Here is an 18557-nt window from a genome sequence, read left to right on the forward strand (position 1 = left end):
AGAGAGAGAGAGAGAGAGAGAGAGAGAGAGAGAGAGAGAGAGAGAGAGAGAGAAACATAAAAAGTAAAAAAAAATATTGGCTTGTAATACAGAATCTGAAATGATGCCAATGAACTAACTATTCACAATACCACAGTAGTCTGAATGGACTTTGATCATGTGTGCTCCTAGCATGAGTTATTTTCCAGTTAGGAAATATTGGCTCACTGACTCAAATGTTGACACATTCCATTTCACAATATCTTTTTTGTTTAAATCACATTTTTACTTTCTCCCAAAAACAGTCTAAAGCTTGATATATATATAAAATATATATGCTATACTATATATATATATGTATATATATATATAAAATATATATGCTATACTATATAACAAATACAGACTTTCTTCTTCTTCCTTTTTTTTATTTTTTATTTATTTATTTATTTGGTTTTTTCGAGACAGGGTTTCTAAAGCATTAGGTTTTGATGCTGGGTTTGGTTACAGAAGAACCAGAACTACATAGTGAGACCCTGTCTCAAAACACCAAACCCAGCATCAAAATCTGCCACTTTTTACAATAAACAGTATAAACACTACAATAACTAGTCAGCACAGAGACAAGGGGCACATAGCACAGAACTATGATAAAAAGACGTTAATAGGGGCTGGTGGAATGGCTTAGCGAGTAACTGCTTGCTGCCAAACCTAATGAGGGAATTCAATTCTCAGAGAGAGAGAAGCAACTCCCAAAAGTTGTCTTCTGACCCCCCTCTCTCTCACACATACACACACACAAACACACACACACACACATAAATTTAATTAAAAACTTTATTTAAAAAAATGTGCTAGCCTTGTAGGCCATTGAAAATTAACTGAAGGACCTCTAAGGGTCCAGAAATACAACTAACAAATACTCCCATATAAGTCTGGTAGCTTTAGACTCTAACACTTACATTTGGTATTCCCTCCACCCCCGCCCCCAACCCCGAGACAGGGTTTCTCTATATAGCCCTGGCTGTCCTAGAACTCGATCTGTACACTAGTCAGTCTGGCCTCAAACTCAGAAATCTGCCTGCCTCTGCCTCACAAGTACTGAGATTAAAGGCATTCGCCACCACTGCCCGGCTGCATTTGGTATTCCTGCGAGCATTTTTTAGTATGTACTTAATGTGTGTATATGAGTGGAGGGCAACTTGTGGGATTCATTCTCTCTGTCCGCCATATTGTTCCAGGATGGAGCTTAGGCGGTAGCTGTGCCTGCTGAACCCTCTCACTGCCCCTCCGCCACTGGCACTTCATGTTTTCATGAAGCTGCTATGGCATGTGTGTCTGAAAGCTCAGCTATGCGGGAAGCTGAGACAGGTCTGCGGGACACAGATACCTCGCGTGAAAATGGGGGATGGTGGGGAAATCAACTAACAAAACTAGGTGGCATTTTTTTTTCTCTTAAAAACTTTCTAAATTCAAGGGGAAAAGTCTTTGCCAGTGATGTGTGAGGGTTCTCTTCTTAAATCTTCACTCCTCACACAACCGTTCTCTTTCAACACACTTGTTTTTCAACTCTTGTAAGAATTCCAGACTTACTTAAGTGACCCCTTGTCCTGAATTCCACACAAGGTCCAAAAGATCCATCTTCCAGGCCTGACTTAGCCAGCAGGCTTTCTACCTGAACTAACAATCTGATTTCTTTATTTTGATCCCTTGAAAGCAGTTGTAATAAAAAGTAACTTGGTGGAAACTCTTCAGACACATTTAGAAATAAGCACAAAGTTGTTCTGCACTCAAGAAACAAACTGGCCTTGGAATTAAAAAAAAACAAAACAAAACAAAACAAAACAAACAAACAAACAAACAAAAACTCCCTTGAGTTTATCAAGGGAAAACTGGGGTGGGAAAATAAGTTACTATTCCAGGTCTCATAAGGAAGGTCTATGAACAAAAAGCTAACCTTTCGGGGCCTTCAAGTCTCAGTAGAAGGCACTGAAAACAATCCTTAATTGTAAACAGAAGTCTTGCAAAATAGTATTCTGCTGGAAAGTCAGATCTAATCTCAGAAAACCCATATTTGATAACCATAGCAACTGAGTCATACCAGCTTCAAATATACCAACAAAAGTATTAAAAAATTAAATGTAAAAACAGACCTCTGACATTACTTGTGGACTTAATATTCTGTTGTCTATTTCTAGGTATTTCCAAAGATCCATAAATAGAACAGACAGACAGCTTAGTATTTCTGTATGGGCCACAAATTTTGCAGAACAGTCAGTTAGCTGGACAGTAAAAATGGCCAGCTACACACTAACCAACCTTGTGATTCTCTTCTTCTCTACTGTTCTCCAACAGTCACACTTTGCTTTCTCTAAAATGTGGTCCAGAAACAGCACCAAGTTGTGAATCACGGAACTGACAAAGTGAAAGGATGTAACTCCACACTATGTTTTGGTCAGAAAAAGCCTCAGCTGGTGTAACCATTACAAAACTACCAGTTAGACAAGTGGAGTGGTACACAGCTCTAGCACTCAGGAAGCAGAGGCAGGATGGCCAGTCAGAAGACAGCCTGGGCTACACTGTGAGCTTTAAGGCTAGCTCAAAAATCATGGGGAGACCCTATTTAAAAAAAAAAAAAAAAAAGGAGGGGCAGGAGATGTAGGCCAAGCACTGCCAGCTCCCAGCATGTGTCAAGACCTTATATTCCCTAGAACTTCAAGGACAACAAGTAAAATACTAAATTTAGTGATATGCTATAATGACATCAATACTCTATCATAGAGATAAAGCTTTGATATTTATCTTTTGTGACTATGATACATCTACTGTATGGGTTGTACATGAGAACAGCAGGGTCGTTTCTCTGCTTCCACTGTGAATTCCAAGGAGACAGGCGAAGCAAGCACTTTCACACTGAGCTGTCTTGTCAGCCTGAAGATATTTCTTCACCCCCCCCCCTTTTTTTTTCCGAGACAGGGTTTCTCTGTGTAGCCCTGGCTGTCCTGGAACTCACTTTGTAGACCAGGCTGGCCTTGAACCCAGAAATCTACCTGCCTCTGCCTCCCGAGTACTGGGATTAACTGAAGAGATTTCTTAAACACAGATCATCTTGTCAGTTTAAGAAAAGTGACCAATGAGTGCAGTAAGGCTACCCAAAGGAAACCGAGGACTCTTGGTAAAAGTCAGGAGCCTGCACCAGGATGCCCACACAGCAGGTGAGAATGGAGCTAAGCAAGCAAGCAAGTGCTCTCCTAGGGGCGGGATGATGGGAGTTTCACCTCATATTTTGCTTTTTGTTGTTTTATCATTTTAGACAGGATCTCACTTAGCCTTAACAGGGCCTGAGCATATTGTACAACTGAGGATTACCTTGAGCCCCTGATTGCCCAGCCTCTCTCTCCCAAGAGCTGGGATGGCATGTGTCACCATGTCTGCTGTTTCTGTGATTTTTTTTTTAGTTGGATACTTTCTCTATTTACATTTCAAATGTTTTCCCCTTTCCAGGTCTCTCCCATGGGAAACCCCTTATCCTCTCCCACCTCCCCCTGCCTCTATGAGAGTGCTCCCCCNCCCACCCACCCACTCCCATCTTCCTTCCCTGGCATTCTCCTACACTGGGGCATCGGACACCCTCAGGCCCAAGGGCCTCTCCTGCCACTGATGTCACAACAAGGTTGTCGTGTGCCACATAAAAAGTAAGTTTCCTTCACTTGACCCAACCTTAGTCAGACATATTTCCCTCAGAGCTAACAAAGGACCAGAAGGACTATAGGCTTGAACAAAATGTCAGTACACATAAAGCCTGCCCAGTTTATAAACACTTCTGACTTTGTATCTAAAAGGGCAAAAGTCTCATACGCCAGCCCTCACTACAGCTGTGGCTTCCTATGAGCCAGCTTTTAATATTCCTTAATATTCCTACAGCAAGGTCAGGGGAGCTAGGATGCAGTCCTCATATTACTGCAATAGCTTAGAAATTAATTTAGCCTTCTGCCTTCTATCATTGTGTACATTTTTAATTGCAGATTCTTTATAATGGCGTCTTAATTTTTTAAGTTCAAGAAGATAAATTGAATTTTAAGTTGTTGCTGACTTGAGCGGAACTAAAGCAAGTGTAGGAAATGCTTTGCAGATGAGAATGGCCTGAACCATCACTGGGATGTATACCACACTCTCAAAAATATGAACATTTTTTTAAAAACTGTATTTTCTCTCAGACTAACTTTCAACCCAATTGGCTAGAATCAAGCATTACAAATAAGACACATTTCCTTCCATGTGCAGCCACTGATAAGCTGCCCTTGCCCTAGGAAATAACCCCTGACCCATGCTCATGCAAGCAACTCTAATTCAACTCAGCAGGTTTAAATAAATAAATAAATAAATAAATAAATAAATAAACAAACAAACAAACAAACAGGCATGGACCTTAATCCCAGCAAGCAGGAGGCAGAGCCCAACAGATCTCTGGGCCACATAATAAGAGTTTTTCTCCAAAACTGAAAAGAAACTGGAAAAAAAAATTCAGAGTAGGATGTTGCCTTGCTGAAAAGAAGTTTCAGTGACAGAGGAGGGGTGACAGGGTAGGGAGGGGAAATGACAAAAGTTTGTTATGCTCATATAATAAGTCATTAAAAATATTTTTTAAGAAAATAATAAAATATGACAAGATTTCCACCATTGAAAGGGGTTTTGTTTTGTTTTGTTTTTTGAATTTTGTATCATCGAAAAAATACACATGAAAAGCACAATAGGCCTATAAATCTTATAGTACATATAATTCACCAGATGATTAAAGAACCATCTAGCCTAAGAAATCAAATATTAAAACTAATGTAATTTGCCCAACCTTGGCTCTACGAGGACCACACAGTATCACAAGCCTAAGGACAGGTTGTGAAAAATAGCCCTGGAAAGAGTCCTGTAACCAGAGCTGCACACAATGTACCCATAGGAACCTATAGGTGCTAAAAGGGACTTGCCAAATTGCAAATCTACATAAAAAAACTGTTAACGTGGGAAAAACCTACATTAGATTCCTCTGGGCCTTTCATCATGCTCAGTGAGTGAGCACCACACCTACAGTGGCTCCTGCTGGTGCTGATGGACAGGGCTGCCCTCCCTCTCGTCCACCCTCCATCTCCTGCCTGTTATTTTTCACTGTCCTCTGAAGACAACCTACTCAATGGAAAGATGGCTTTAGGGGGCCAACACATTCAAGCATCTCTGTTTTCTTCTTTTAAGGAATGCTGGCCTCAAGAGAGGATACAAAAAAATAAGGAGCTGATGTGTAAGTAAAGCAAGTAGGCGGCCTGGCACTGGTGCCCTGATAGCTTTCTCTGCTCTTCTCTTTCTCACTGCCATTTGGCTTTGCCCTTTGCATAAACTAAGGAAATCCACTAACTGATATTGCAAAGACAGGCATAAAAAGTCCCCGGCACCTACTGCTAAAACAAACAAACAAACAAACAAACAAACCGAGGTATGCGCTCTGTGTGACCTAATCACATCCAGATAATGCAAATGTGAAAAGTTCTATTCCTGTTTGAAATTCCATGGGCAGGAGAGTTAAATGGTTCAGATAAGGGAGAGATCGGGAGTAAGACCTACAGGATGGACCTGCAACTCAGAGACCCAGAGGGTCATCAAAAGTATTGTACTGAAGCCCACAGTTCCTCTCTTCTGGCACGCTAATTATCAAGCACAAGAAACACAAAAGCAGTCCTTGCCACTATTCTAATTTGGTCCCTTTGTCCCAGGAATCCCCAGGTTAACCAGAGGAAGAGTTAATGGAGTTTTCTTCTATAACACAAATGAAAAGTTGAAGTACCTGTAAGTGGGGCCATGATGCCTCGAGGGTAGGTTCATCTTCTTCTGGGTCGAATTCGTTGCTGTCACTAGGAGGGAGAGTTCTGAATATATTGCAAGATACCTAAAAATAAACAAGCAGCAATCAGCTCCATGTACCTCTGGCAGTTAGGTGCTCTGGGGATACAGTGTGTTAGGGAATGCCAAGGAACTGAATAGGAATCTCTCTCCACAGGCTACAGGCAGGACCACCTCCAGGCAAAGCTGGAAAGCTCAAGGCGTCCACCTGGCAGTCTCCGGAGCAGGACTTCTTGTCCCAGCTGAAGTCTCACTCAAGCACCGTGACTGTGCGTCCCATCAGAGCCCCCTCAAGTGTGCCTCTAACAAATCCATTTACACTAATACACAAAGAACTACTAATGGCCTGCAAGCACTTTTCCCTGGCTCATTCACAATTTACACATTTATTGTTAAACTCATAGTGAAATTTCTGACATTCACATTGATTTTTTTAAAAAATTGAATCAGAAAAGAAATTTAAGAACCTTCTGAACATTCCTTAAAATCAAACCTATTCTTACCCCAAATGGTTTACAAATTACTATGGAAGCCCACGATGTATGTAAGTCTAAATCTACAAACTCACCATTTCTTTGCCATAGGCAATATGTAAATTAAATGCTGACTGTTAAAACCACTGTAAGGCTGGAAACTGCTGAAGATGGACCAAGACTCAACGCATCTCCTATTGTACATATTACAAGATTCACCACAAAACACGTATTTCTTAAATGCTGTTAATGCTATTCTAGAGTTCCTTTTTCATTTCCTTGCTGGCTCTTCTCCTCCATACTCATCTAACCTTGTAACAAATATATCCTCTGATCTGAAGACTCAAACAGGAACATCAGGGAAATGAACAGAAGGGGAGAACATCAGAAGCCGCGCAGGTCTTTCTACACAGGGTAGAAACTACTGGGCTATGCTGTGCTGCTTTGAGTTTTGTTGTTTTGTTTCACTGTGTAACCCAGGCTAGCTGCAAACTCAAGAGATCCACCTGCCTGCCTCTGCCTCCAGAGCACTGAGATTAAAGTACTATGCCTGGCTGCTGTGCTGGTTCGAAAAAGAAAGGAGAAAGGCTTTACACTGGGTTGGTGTGTTTGTCTAAGCTCTTATTAGTACCTACATGAGTATACACTGTTCTAGGCACTGAAAAAATAACAGTGAACAAAGAAAAGTCCACCCTTCGTGAAAATTCTATTCTAGTTAAAGCAGCAATGCCCCACTTCCCAGTTATGAACACTCAACACAGATGCATAAGCTATGGAGGTGACCAAATGTTACTTGAAGTACAACAGGAAGTGGCAATGGACAGCACACAGGGAAGCCACATGACTTGATTTTTCCTTTTAAATCAGTCCAGTAGCTTCAGAGAGTTTAGGTAGTATGATACAGAGGTGGCTCAGACAAGGGGATGGCAGAGAAAACAGGATGTGTGGAGAGACAGAAAGGATAAAGGACGGGCATTGAAATGATAGCTCAGTGGTTAAGCAAACTGACTGCTCTTCCAAAGGACACAGGTTCAATTCCCAGTACCCATATGGTGGTTCACAACTTTCTGTAACTCCAGTTCCAGGGGACCTGACATCCTCTTCTAAACTTCACAGGCACCAGGCATATACATATAAATACATGCAGACACACACACACCTACACATAATATTAAATATGAAAATCTTTTACAAAGAAACAAACAAACAAAGGATGGTTTCCCAAGATGAAGACTGGGAAGCAAGAGATGTTTTGTTTTGCTTTGTTTAACTGTTTTGGTAGAAAGACTCAGAGGTTCAGCTAAGGATGTACTAAAGGCAACAAGACATATGGAGCTAGCCTTGTGAATGGACAGTTTGGGGTTATGTGTATGGATACTTAGTGCTACGGTTTGACTGGATCACTCTGGAAGGGTTGCTGTGCACTGCCACAAACAGAAATGAAGTACACCAAGAGGTGTAAATTTAAAGCAGGGGTAGAAATAGGGGCAGTTACCTAGAAACTAGTGACTAGATATCTATTCATCAAGAACTCTCCTCAACCAGCCATACATATCCCAATTCACAAGGTCCCTTATTCAATCTCAATTACTGCCAGTGATTTTTTTTTTTTTTCAAAATCACATTTTCATCTGACCTAAGACATTTATGCGTACAGTGCTTTGGGGGAGCTTTAGAACATCAGCCAATACTCCTCAGTTCTTCTCCACGCTGACTGTCTTTTTCCCTCTCTCTTCACATTTGAGTCAGGAAAGGGGAGAAAACAGCTAGCTTTCTAGACAACTCCTGAGTAGACACTGGAACTTGTACCTGGCCTGGGACATGCAACTCTCTTGCAGGACACTTGCTTTAGCAACCATCTGCTCTCTGATCTGTCTCTGCCCAGCCCCAGAACTAAAACACTTCTAATGCACGTGTATTTCTAAGACCTGCAAGGAACTCAACAAGGAAAAAAAAAGTTTACATGTATTTATAAAGTTATGGGATGTGGTTTTACTTTAACCTAATTTCAATGTACGTTTTCTAGGTGATTTACACACATTCATGTTTAATGACTGTAAAGTGTTCAAAGTCTCCTGTTTGGTCATTTCTGCTACATCAAAAGAACACCAGGGCATACAGTCATTTGTTTATCAGCTTACTTCTACATTTTCTCCAGGGAAGTTTGACAGTCGGAGTGAGTAGCTCTCCAGCAAAGGGAAGAGCAGCAATGAACGGGCCCAGCTTTGGCCCAGCCTGGAATTCACTATGTATTAACAAGATGCCATGGACGCTAAGAAACTAATCTAAGATGAGGCTGAAAGGACTACATAAAGCTGTCATTTGCAATATTCTCCAAAGTATAAAATTGCAGATAAACTTTCTATCCAGTCAACTAGAAACATACATCACAGGAATACTGTGAAACTTTAAATACTGTGGCTATAGGGAAACACTAAAAATTAGGGACAAAAGTTCCTAATAAGGATTTAGTTGAGTACTTCATACAGCTAACTGACTGTACCACTGTGGCTCCAAGAATAAAAATGAGTAAAAAGAATACTGTCATCAAAAGAGTCAAAGCCAAGTCTCTGGGGTAGAAGCAACAAGTCAAGACTGAACGAGCGAGTGGGTGGGTTAACTGGTAAGAGCTGACCGGTAGTTAAGTGGGTGGGTCTAAGTGTATAGTTGAGTTTGACAACTATTTGAACATGAAGTCAAGTCATTCTTAGATGGGGAGTAGAGGTCTCCTTTAAATCACTTGATTTATCTGCAACAGTTTGTATGTGGGGCCCAATATGGAAAAAGGGCACCTGATAGCTCCAGCCCCAAAATGGTGAAAGACATAAACTTGCTTCCATTAAAGCCCTCATGATTACAGGGACTAACAGTCCAGCTTAGAGTCTTTGCATGTATATACAAGCAGATCACAACCATCAGCAACCGCCAGGATCATGCTCAATCACACAGCAGTTCTACAGAGGCTTATGTGGCTAGATGAAAATATACTATGTATTTCCAAAAGTTCAAACAAATGTCCTCTATATTAAGATATATGAGGCACCAGAGGCATTAGTAAGCCCTCTCTTTTGTTAACTGAGGAATGAATTACCAAAAAGGAACAACAGAAACTTCCAATGTATATGAGGGAGCTATAAAGATAGTTAAGGGGTTAGAGCACTTGCTTGTGCAGAGAACCTGGGTATGATTCCCAGCACGCACATAGTCATCCATAATTCTAAACCTATGGGTTCTGATATGCTCTTATTCTGGCCTCTATGAGCATCAGGTATGTATGCAGAACACACATACATACAGGCAAAACACATATATAAAATAAAATAAGCAAATCCCATACTAGGCTTTCTCAGCTATTTTATTTTAATTTAGGCTGACATTAGAATGAATGAAAAGTATAAGACAAAGATGTCTTTGAGGAAGTCTAACTCACTTTTGTCCCAAAGACATAATAAACACCGGATACTGTAATCCAACTATAGGCTTGAAAGCACTGGCCTGTCCTCTAACCTCCAAAGAGTAGCCGTAAAGGAGAGCAAGGCTAAGTTAGAGAAGGGGTGGAAGGAAGCAGTATAAAAACCCTGTTCGACTCTCTCTAAGAGAGCGCAGGGTTAGGAATTAAGGTGCAGTTAGCAGCCCTTATCCAGACTCTTCCACTGCAGCATGGAGACCGAGTGGATTGAGCATGGAGGTCCTCAAGGTAACAAGAGTCTAGTTCTTAGGGTTCCACCCTGACATCTTCCTCCTCCTCCTCCTCCACCCCACACCACCCCTGGAGACTAAGGCTGGGCCTGACTCATTCCTTCACTTTCCTCTAACTTGCCCTGCCATTACCATCTCACCTCCCCATTTCCCCTGTCCATCATTTAGCTCCTTCTTGGGGTTCTATCAGTGACACTCCAAGACACTCACAGACAATAGCACCCCTGCCTGAACGAACTCCCCACTCCTGGCTCAGATCCTTGGCATCAAGCATCTCCAAACCTCTCAACTCTAATGCTGCCTTCCTTAAATCCCTTGTTTGTTCTTCTGTTCACACTTTGAGATCCTTAAGGACTCCTTACTGGTTTCTGAATGCTTGGCACCTAATAAACTGAAATAACTAGGCTTGACAAATAGAAACAGACAATTAGCTAACTCTAAATCTCAAACGACATTTTTAAAGTCGACTCTATGTAATATTTAGGACAATCTTGTTTAAAAAAATTATCCGAAATTCAAATTTAACCAGATGCCTTGTATCTGCAGTTGCTAAATTTGACAAAAAATTACACTGATGCTAATAAGATCCTGTGCAAAAGAAGAGAGCCACTGCAGGTGAGGGCTCGGATCTAAGGACTGCTATGAAGACCTGCCCCCCACCCCCATTAATTCTTTCGAAACTTAGGCTACTGCTGATCACTATGAGCAAAGCAAATGTCCAAGTCATGTGAGAGAGAAGACTACAAAACTCCTATTTGTGGCCTGATTAGCAAATGAGGACATTTCTTAGCATTTTAAAATCATTTTTGATTAAATAATATATTACTTTGAGACTTACAATAGCAAAATACAACTGTTACTGTTTAAAGTTATTTGATTTATTGCCCCCCATCCTCACTGTCCCCATCCTTTTATCACCATAGAAACCTCTAATTTTACAACATGATTTTGGTTGTTATTTTGTTACTGTTGTATCTTGCACATGATAAAAAATATTGTGGGTGGCAGGAAGTAATTACTCCCTAAGCATTCACCAACCTGAATGTAGAACAGAAAGGAAGGACAATGCATAGTAACAGTTAATCTTTTAAAAAGAATAAATACTTGGATTTCTTTTAGTTACATTATTAGCCCCACTAATATTTATGGTTCTGCTAAACTAAGCATGTGACATAATCTGGAGACATCACTGTATCACATTATAATAAACTGACCTAAATCATTTCTCTGTGTTTTCTATACAGCTGAGTACCATCATTACTGAGTAAAAGCATTTGAACTGGTTGACCTCAGAACATTCTTCACACTTGAATCTGCAAAGCTATCATTTCAAACAACTATGCAAACCTCAAGCATATCAACAGTAAAAGCAAAAAGTAATACCACAAGAGGCATAGAGAGGGTTCCTAGGATCACATCTAAAACAATTAAATTTCAAACAGAAAACCCATGCAAATGGTGTCATCTAGTGAGTGCCCACATAATTAAGAGGCATTACTAGTTTTCTGGCATTACTCACAGTAAGACCCCACAAAAGTGACCAGTTCAATATCCTGGAGTTTTTTTCACTTAGTTTATTCACTTACTTGATTATTTGGCTAATAAATTAACATATTTTGAAAAGCCACTAAAAGATTTACTTAGTCAAGCATTCACAATCCAAGTGAGAACCCAGTAATTACAAAGTTGAAGCTAAACTAACACATTATTCTCATAAGCTTGCATCGACAATGATTAATGCAAATAAATACAGTAATAATGTATCTAGAAAGAAAAACCAGGAAAATCTTTGTCAAGTCAGGGTTTCTCTGTGTAGCTCTGGCTGTCCTGGAACTCATTCTGTGGAACAGGCTGGCCTCAAACTCACAGAGAGATCCACATGTCTCTGCCTCCGACATGCTGGACTTGAAGGCGTGCACCACCACCACCAGGGAGAAAATGGGAAAATCTATAAGCAGTTCATCAGCATTTTTCATAGATAGCATTTTAAAAAGCAATTGTATCAGAAGCAAAAAAATATGAATATAAACATGACTTAAATCTCTAAATCAGATTTATCTGGACATACAAAACTATTTTCAAACATATTAAAACTTATACTAATAGTGATCTAAGAACTAAAATTCTAACAAATTTTCTAAAATTAAAATAATATATAAATAAATAAGAATGTTTACAGAAAATATACAAAAATATAAAGTTTCAAGTTACTTATAGTAACACCAACTTTAAGAACTGTTAATGGCACAATAATAAAACCTCCTTTGTATTCTGCCCTTTTAACTGATTATGGATAAATAGTAAAAACAAGGATTAAAATCCCAAAGCATATTATAATACTGTTTAAAGAATTATCAGAAGCAGTTAAATACTATAATATCAATGTTAAGTAGTGTTACCAATATACTTTTAATTTTCAAGACAAGAATTTTAAGAAGCTACTATTCCAATCATGTTAACTTAAATCAAATAGGACTTCCTAAGTGTCTACCAATGCCCTTGCTTTATCCCAAGTACAAGTCTCACCAGCACCAAAGACAGTCTGATACACTGTGAATATGGGTGTGGTCACATCACAATTTTTAGCATAAAACTACATTTATGGACAAAATTCTATGCCTTTGAGGAAACCTTCCCTGACTAAGGACACTACATGGCTTATGTGACAGAGACACATACATTCATAAAATCTTTTACAACACCCACAAATCTGTATGTAGACTGAAAAGATTTCCAAAGATCTTGTGGTATAGTCAGCATCACACTTCAAATCTAGACCCCAGGCTTGCTAGAACACAGCACTACTCTGTTATACCTTCTGAGGAGGCAGAAAGAACATTCTTAATGATTTTTTCGAAAACTCAAAGAGACAATTGATAAAACAACAATTTAAAAAATTTTAAAATATTTCCTAGCCAGAAAATTTTAATATATAGATGTTTCCAAAAGAATATAAATGAGATTTTTTTTTAAGCAATCAAACAAAAACAACGCTTAGGGATCTCTTATTTTTCTAGCTTTACAATGAAGAAATCTCTTTTTACTTATATTTCTGTTGCCAACTGTTTCATTTTACCAGGTACCTAGAATATAGATAGTCTGGACTACAGTGAGACCCTACTTTCATAAAACTAATTTTTAAAGGTTATTTCTGACTATATTGGTTATGTAAGTTATACATATTTCTACAAAATTTTAAAAGAAACAAAAATGTGTTTTCATTGCTACTGTTCCTTCTGGAAATGTTTAGCGGTTCTTATAGTAAATCAGTACAATTATATTAAGCATATAATTGATTATTTCTGCAAATAATTTAGCCCCCTTTATATTCTGGGTATCAGAAGGATAGAGTCCTGTCAATTAAAAAGAAAAAGGAACCATGTCCTAAAGGATCAAGAACAAAAAGCTAAAAACCCAGAATACATATCAAACGTAAGTACAGAGGAAGTTCTGAGAAACATGTCAACATTTCATTATGAACGACCAAGGGGAGAAACTGAGCACAGGCAACAACAAGAAGCCCCTAAGACAAGAAAAGAGATGAGATGAGAAGGAGAAAAAAGAGAAGATAACATTTTGGCAAGACCTTGTCCATATGCAGTGATTTCCAATGCCTACTCTATCAAAGTTCATGGAGGGCAGCATTTATATAGCAGAAATGAAGAAACCCAAGCACTCATTCAATAGTGGATAATCTCATCTCTAGCACAGGGCAGAGAAATGTGCACACAAATTTGGACACGAGTATAAACAGTAAAAAAGAAAAATATAACATATGTAATAATGAAATATTCTCATGAAACTGAAAAAAATCTACAGCTATTCTTAAGAATTTAGATGCATGTTATTTATATACTGAATGAAAGCAGACCCACCACTATGTATATGTCTGTTTGTGTGTGTATATGTGTGTGTGTGTGCCACTTAAATAACGTTGGTAACTAACTGTCTGCACTATTGTCAGATCTGTACCTGTATTCTAAGCCTCTCTGTACCACATAACCACACAGTCTTACTTTCTAGGGCCTCTGAGGTTTGTGGGTTTGTCTGCACTGAGACTGGCTGGGCTGATTTCTTTCTACCCCAACATCCTGGCAATTCCCCTTTGAATCTTTTCTCTGGCACTGACTGATGCTCCAGAGAACAGGGTAATCTGGAAGCTGGGGAGAATGCTTATGGATTTTCTCACTCAAAGTAGTCCCCAGAAGTCCCACTTCTCTCTCAACAGTGCCTCAGTCCCCAAGTAATGGTTCTCTCCAGTTGTAGCATCTTTGGGAAGGCAACCTTGTTTTGAGGGAAAGTCAATTCTCTACCTGCTTTAGAGAGAGTGAGGTAGAACCAGGAATCATGGCTTCTTATATCAATTTTGCTCCAGACCACCTGGTTCTGCCCCTAGGCATACTTTCTTTGAGGTGTCTTTGTGCAGACCCCTTGTTAAAGGGTGTGGCTTAGAACATTTACAGGGCACCTTTGCCATGGCTTTAGAGCCACCTTTCTCTGAGCAATCAAGGTAGTGAAAGAACTCCATCAGCTACCCAGCTTCCAAAATGATGATTCTATGATCTCTCCCAATTTTCCATGTCCTCAAATGTCTTTATTTTTGTAAATTTAGTTGAGACTCTAAGTGGTAAAGGAAATAAACTATGCACAACAATCTTTTTACTAAAGAGTCAGCAACTAATTTCCTATCAAATTATTTCTTCCATCCTCTAATAATTTCTGCTAATTCAATAATTTAATTTCTTTATACATCAGTCCCTTTTTTATTGGGAAAAAAAATCCAATAGCCAGAAACCTAAAATGACAGCTGCCCTAATCTTAGCCAAGGCAAAATGAGAGGCCCATGTAAGCTCCTGCCTCCCAAGCACACCAGGCTCAGTATGGAACAAAGTAGAACACTAAAGATCATTCAGAGTCTGCAGATGAACACAGAATTCAAATGAATGGACTCAAGCCACCCTTTCATTAAATGAAAAAACACACACATCTTAAGGGGAAAGTCAGCACCAGAAGTCAAGGCAGAGAAAGAAGGCTTCCTCCTCGGCTTTCTGTCACCACTTCCACCTTGGCCTGTGAATATCCTTAGTTACTCCATTTCCAGTCCAGAGGAGCTCCGACATCATCTCAAACTGGGTCTGCTCAGGCCCAAACTGTCTCACTGGGCCTCGCTTACACTGAGAGGGCGCCGCTCCTACCTTCCTACTCTTTCAGGGAGTTGCTATTCTTTTGGCAAATGTCCCTGATTTTACACCATTATTAAATTCATCAAACCTTCACTACCTAAAACGTTAAGTATGTTTAAGTTTGAGGTTTTAAAGAGAAAAGTAAAGACTGAGATGAAATTGGTTTAGAAAAAAAAAGTGATGAGTATCCAGACTTAAACAATGATGCTCTGTGCTGAGCATAAGCAAATGAATATAGGGAGACACTTTTCCTAAGTGTTCTTCTCCATTTCCTTTCTCTCTGTACCCATCTGACAAAATCAAGACAACAGTACTCAACTACCTACCCCCACGTGCTAACCTGCTTGTCTCACCCCTCCTTCACAGAGACTGGAAAAACTTAAGAACATACTTCTAGCTCACGTGCTAGTCAAGAGCACCTGTGACCTCTTGCCCAAGTCTGTCTTCCTGGCTTGCTCTGCTCTCTGAAATCTAGACCCGCCCTGACTTTCCTACTACCCACGAGTCCAACCACAAACCCTCTACTATGGTTGGCTTCTATTTCAAGATTAAACTTCATTCAAAACACAGGGCATCTGTTTACCTGATGAAATGGTTACAGGGATATTGAATTAATTTTCTAGAATGAGATCCTCACACAAAAACATCACAGGGAAATCAATTTCACGGAGATGACTATATTGCATCCTTGCCATAATTGGAAATGTAGCAGTAAATCCCAAAGTGAACCCTGTTGATATTAAATCTCAGAATCCAAAAATAGAGGGAATGCACCTCAGCAGTCAGTGCTCACTGTGTATAAACAGCACCTCAGCAGTCAGTGCTCACTGTGTATAAACAACACAGACCCTTGCATCGTGGTGTCTGCAGACAAGAACCATCCCCATTTCCCTCGCTCCACCCCAGCAGGCAAGCCATAAGATAGGCTTTATTCAACCTGGTGATTTCTGAGAGCCAAACTTACAGACAGACAGAACAACACTTTGGCTTAAACATGAGGCTTTTTTGAGACCATAAATGCTGAACGACTGCTTTGAACAATGAGATTCAAAGTCAGCTAACACTATGAGAAAATTTTTAAATTTTAAAAGGTCTCTGAATTTTAGAATTTTAAAAAGCACACACAAAACACACACTACTCCTGATGTACATTTCTAGCCATGGTACTTGTTCCCACTTGAAAATACTGTGTTGTGCTGGAGAGATGACTCAATGGCTGCTCCTCCAGCACCTGGGTTCAACTGCAAGCACCCACAAGGTGGCTCAAAACCATTTGTAACTCCAGCTCCAGAGGACTTGATGGCCTCTGTGGGGTATAGCATGCATGTATAGCCATAGACATCAAATTAAAATATATAAATTAAAAAAAGTGAGGAAGGGAGGGATGGAGGGAGGGAGGGGAAACCACTACGCTAATGAAGAAACACTACCAAACTGTCACCATCTCCCCTCTATGCCTGTGCGCCTGTTTCAAAGGCTCTGTGACCTTTCATTAGTAAAACAATGGAACTAGCTTAGGGGTCATCGATACACACCAGACTTAAATGTGACTGACCACCCAGCTCCTGCCTGCAGATGACAGTCCTCCTTCCCCTAAAACTGCTGCCTAGACAGACTAGGTAGAGCTGATGCTGGCTTCATCAGTAGAAGACAGAGGGGATGTAGATATTAGCTCCTCTGAAGGAAACCCAGAGAAGGTTCTAGGGCTCATACATGATTTCAACATCACTACCTTATACTTTTTCTTATTCCCTACTCTGCTATTAAGAGCATCACAAATTTTAAAAAGCAAGCGAGCTCCATTTCCCAGCACCTCTATCATCTAATCTCAACAAACAGCTTTCTTTAAAGGAAAGGGGCACAGGCCTTCAAAAGGAAATACATTCGTCCAGTGTTCGACCTCACCCTCCTACAAGGCCTAACTTCTGCATGGAGAACAATTCACAATATCTCAAAACTGCTCTTTAATACACTATTTTGTTACCAAGGGCCTAGAACTACCTTCTCTACTGTGGCTTGTTCAGCCATTTTACTGAAGTCTACTTGCTCTCCAGCTTATCAATATTCATAGCAGTCCCATTTTTGCTCAAAAGCATCTTTCTTGTGTGTGTGGTCCCGTGCCCATTCATCGCTGGCCTCACATGAGGACACACCCTCTTTTCTCATCCCTGTTGCCTCTAGCCCTTGGTGGACACTGGGACTGTGTTTTCACTCTCAAAGTACCTTATCTTCTCGCACACTGCAGGGGAACCTCAGAAGGCACTGGGTAGCACATTTCATCTTGTTTTAGTTTATAAATCAGGATTGGTTTTAAATATTGGTCAGTAGCCAATAGCCAATTTCCTCCTGGAAATACCTGCTCATTGTTTACCTGCCAAATTCTTGCCCCTTCCTCCCTCCCCAGCATTCCAGTCTCTGAGCACTCCACTCCAGAGGCCATGTGCTTTCTCTGCTTCTTCCTGCTAATCAGCTGAATGCAGGCAGCTTTCTTCTTGTCCAATCAACCCTCCCCTCCTCTTCTCTCCCTTCTTCCAGCCTCTCTCTCATCTCCCAGCAAAGAAATAATAAATACACTGCAGAAATGCCAAAAGCTAGAGCTGTTAAAGACACTCTTCGTTTAAGATCCTCTTATGCATGCTGCAACGTCCTATCTTCTTGATGGCCATTGCTATACCTGTAAACTACATGCTCAGTTTCAAGATTAAATTAAAAAGTTGGGGAAAAAAGACACAACAACCTTGAATACAGTATTCTTACTCGGCACAGCTCTGCTGCCAGTTTTACAAAGGAGGGCTGGAGACAGAAGAGGAGGACACTCAGTACAGTGCGATGGTTTTATTGGATATCAGTGATTGACAAGTCACACCTCTCAAAGAATATTAAGTATATTGAAAACCCTGAACCACCTTAATTTAAAGCAGGCCAGAAGGAATACAGCTTGAAAACTAAGCAAGTAGTTATTTTCTAAGTAAAAACTTTTTTTAATTAAAAAAAAAAATTAAGCCGGGCGGTGGTGGCACACACCTTTAATCCCAGCACTTGGGAGGCAGAGGCAGGTGAATTTCTGAGTTCGAGACTAGCCTGGTCTACAAAGTGAGTTCCAGGACAGCCAGAGCTATACAGAGAAACCTTGTCTCAAAAAACCAAAATAAATAAATAAATAAATAAGTAAAATTAAACACAGTTAAAATCCCACTCAACCCCCTTAAGAATTCTTGAGGGGTAATAAATTGTTAAGACAGGAAAGGCATGAATATACAATTATATTAAGAAATATTATTTAGGTGACTTAGGGGAGAGCTAGAAGAACTAAGAAGTCGATATAATCAAGACATTC

At 40.0% G+C, this 18557-nt stretch overlaps 1 protein-coding gene across 3 annotated transcripts in view; it reads right to left on the reverse strand.

The window, feature by feature from the left end:
• Ppp2r5e (protein phosphatase 2 regulatory subunit B'epsilon) overlaps positions 1–18557 on the reverse strand; it is a 143701-nt gene that overhangs the window by 34987 nt on the left and 90157 nt on the right. For all 3 annotated transcript variants that reach the window (XM_021202551.2, XM_021202552.2, XM_021202550.2), the window contains exon 4: positions 5810–5911. In XM_021202551.2, the coding sequence (XP_021058210.1) occupies positions 5810–5911 (102 nt within the window). The remainder of the gene's footprint in view (positions 1–5809; positions 5912–18557) is intronic.

This window comes from Mus pahari, chromosome 7, assembly GCF_900095145.1.
Source record: "Mus pahari chromosome 7, PAHARI_EIJ_v1.1, whole genome shotgun sequence".
Taxonomy (NCBI): domain Eukaryota; kingdom Metazoa; phylum Chordata; class Mammalia; order Rodentia; family Muridae; genus Mus; species Mus pahari.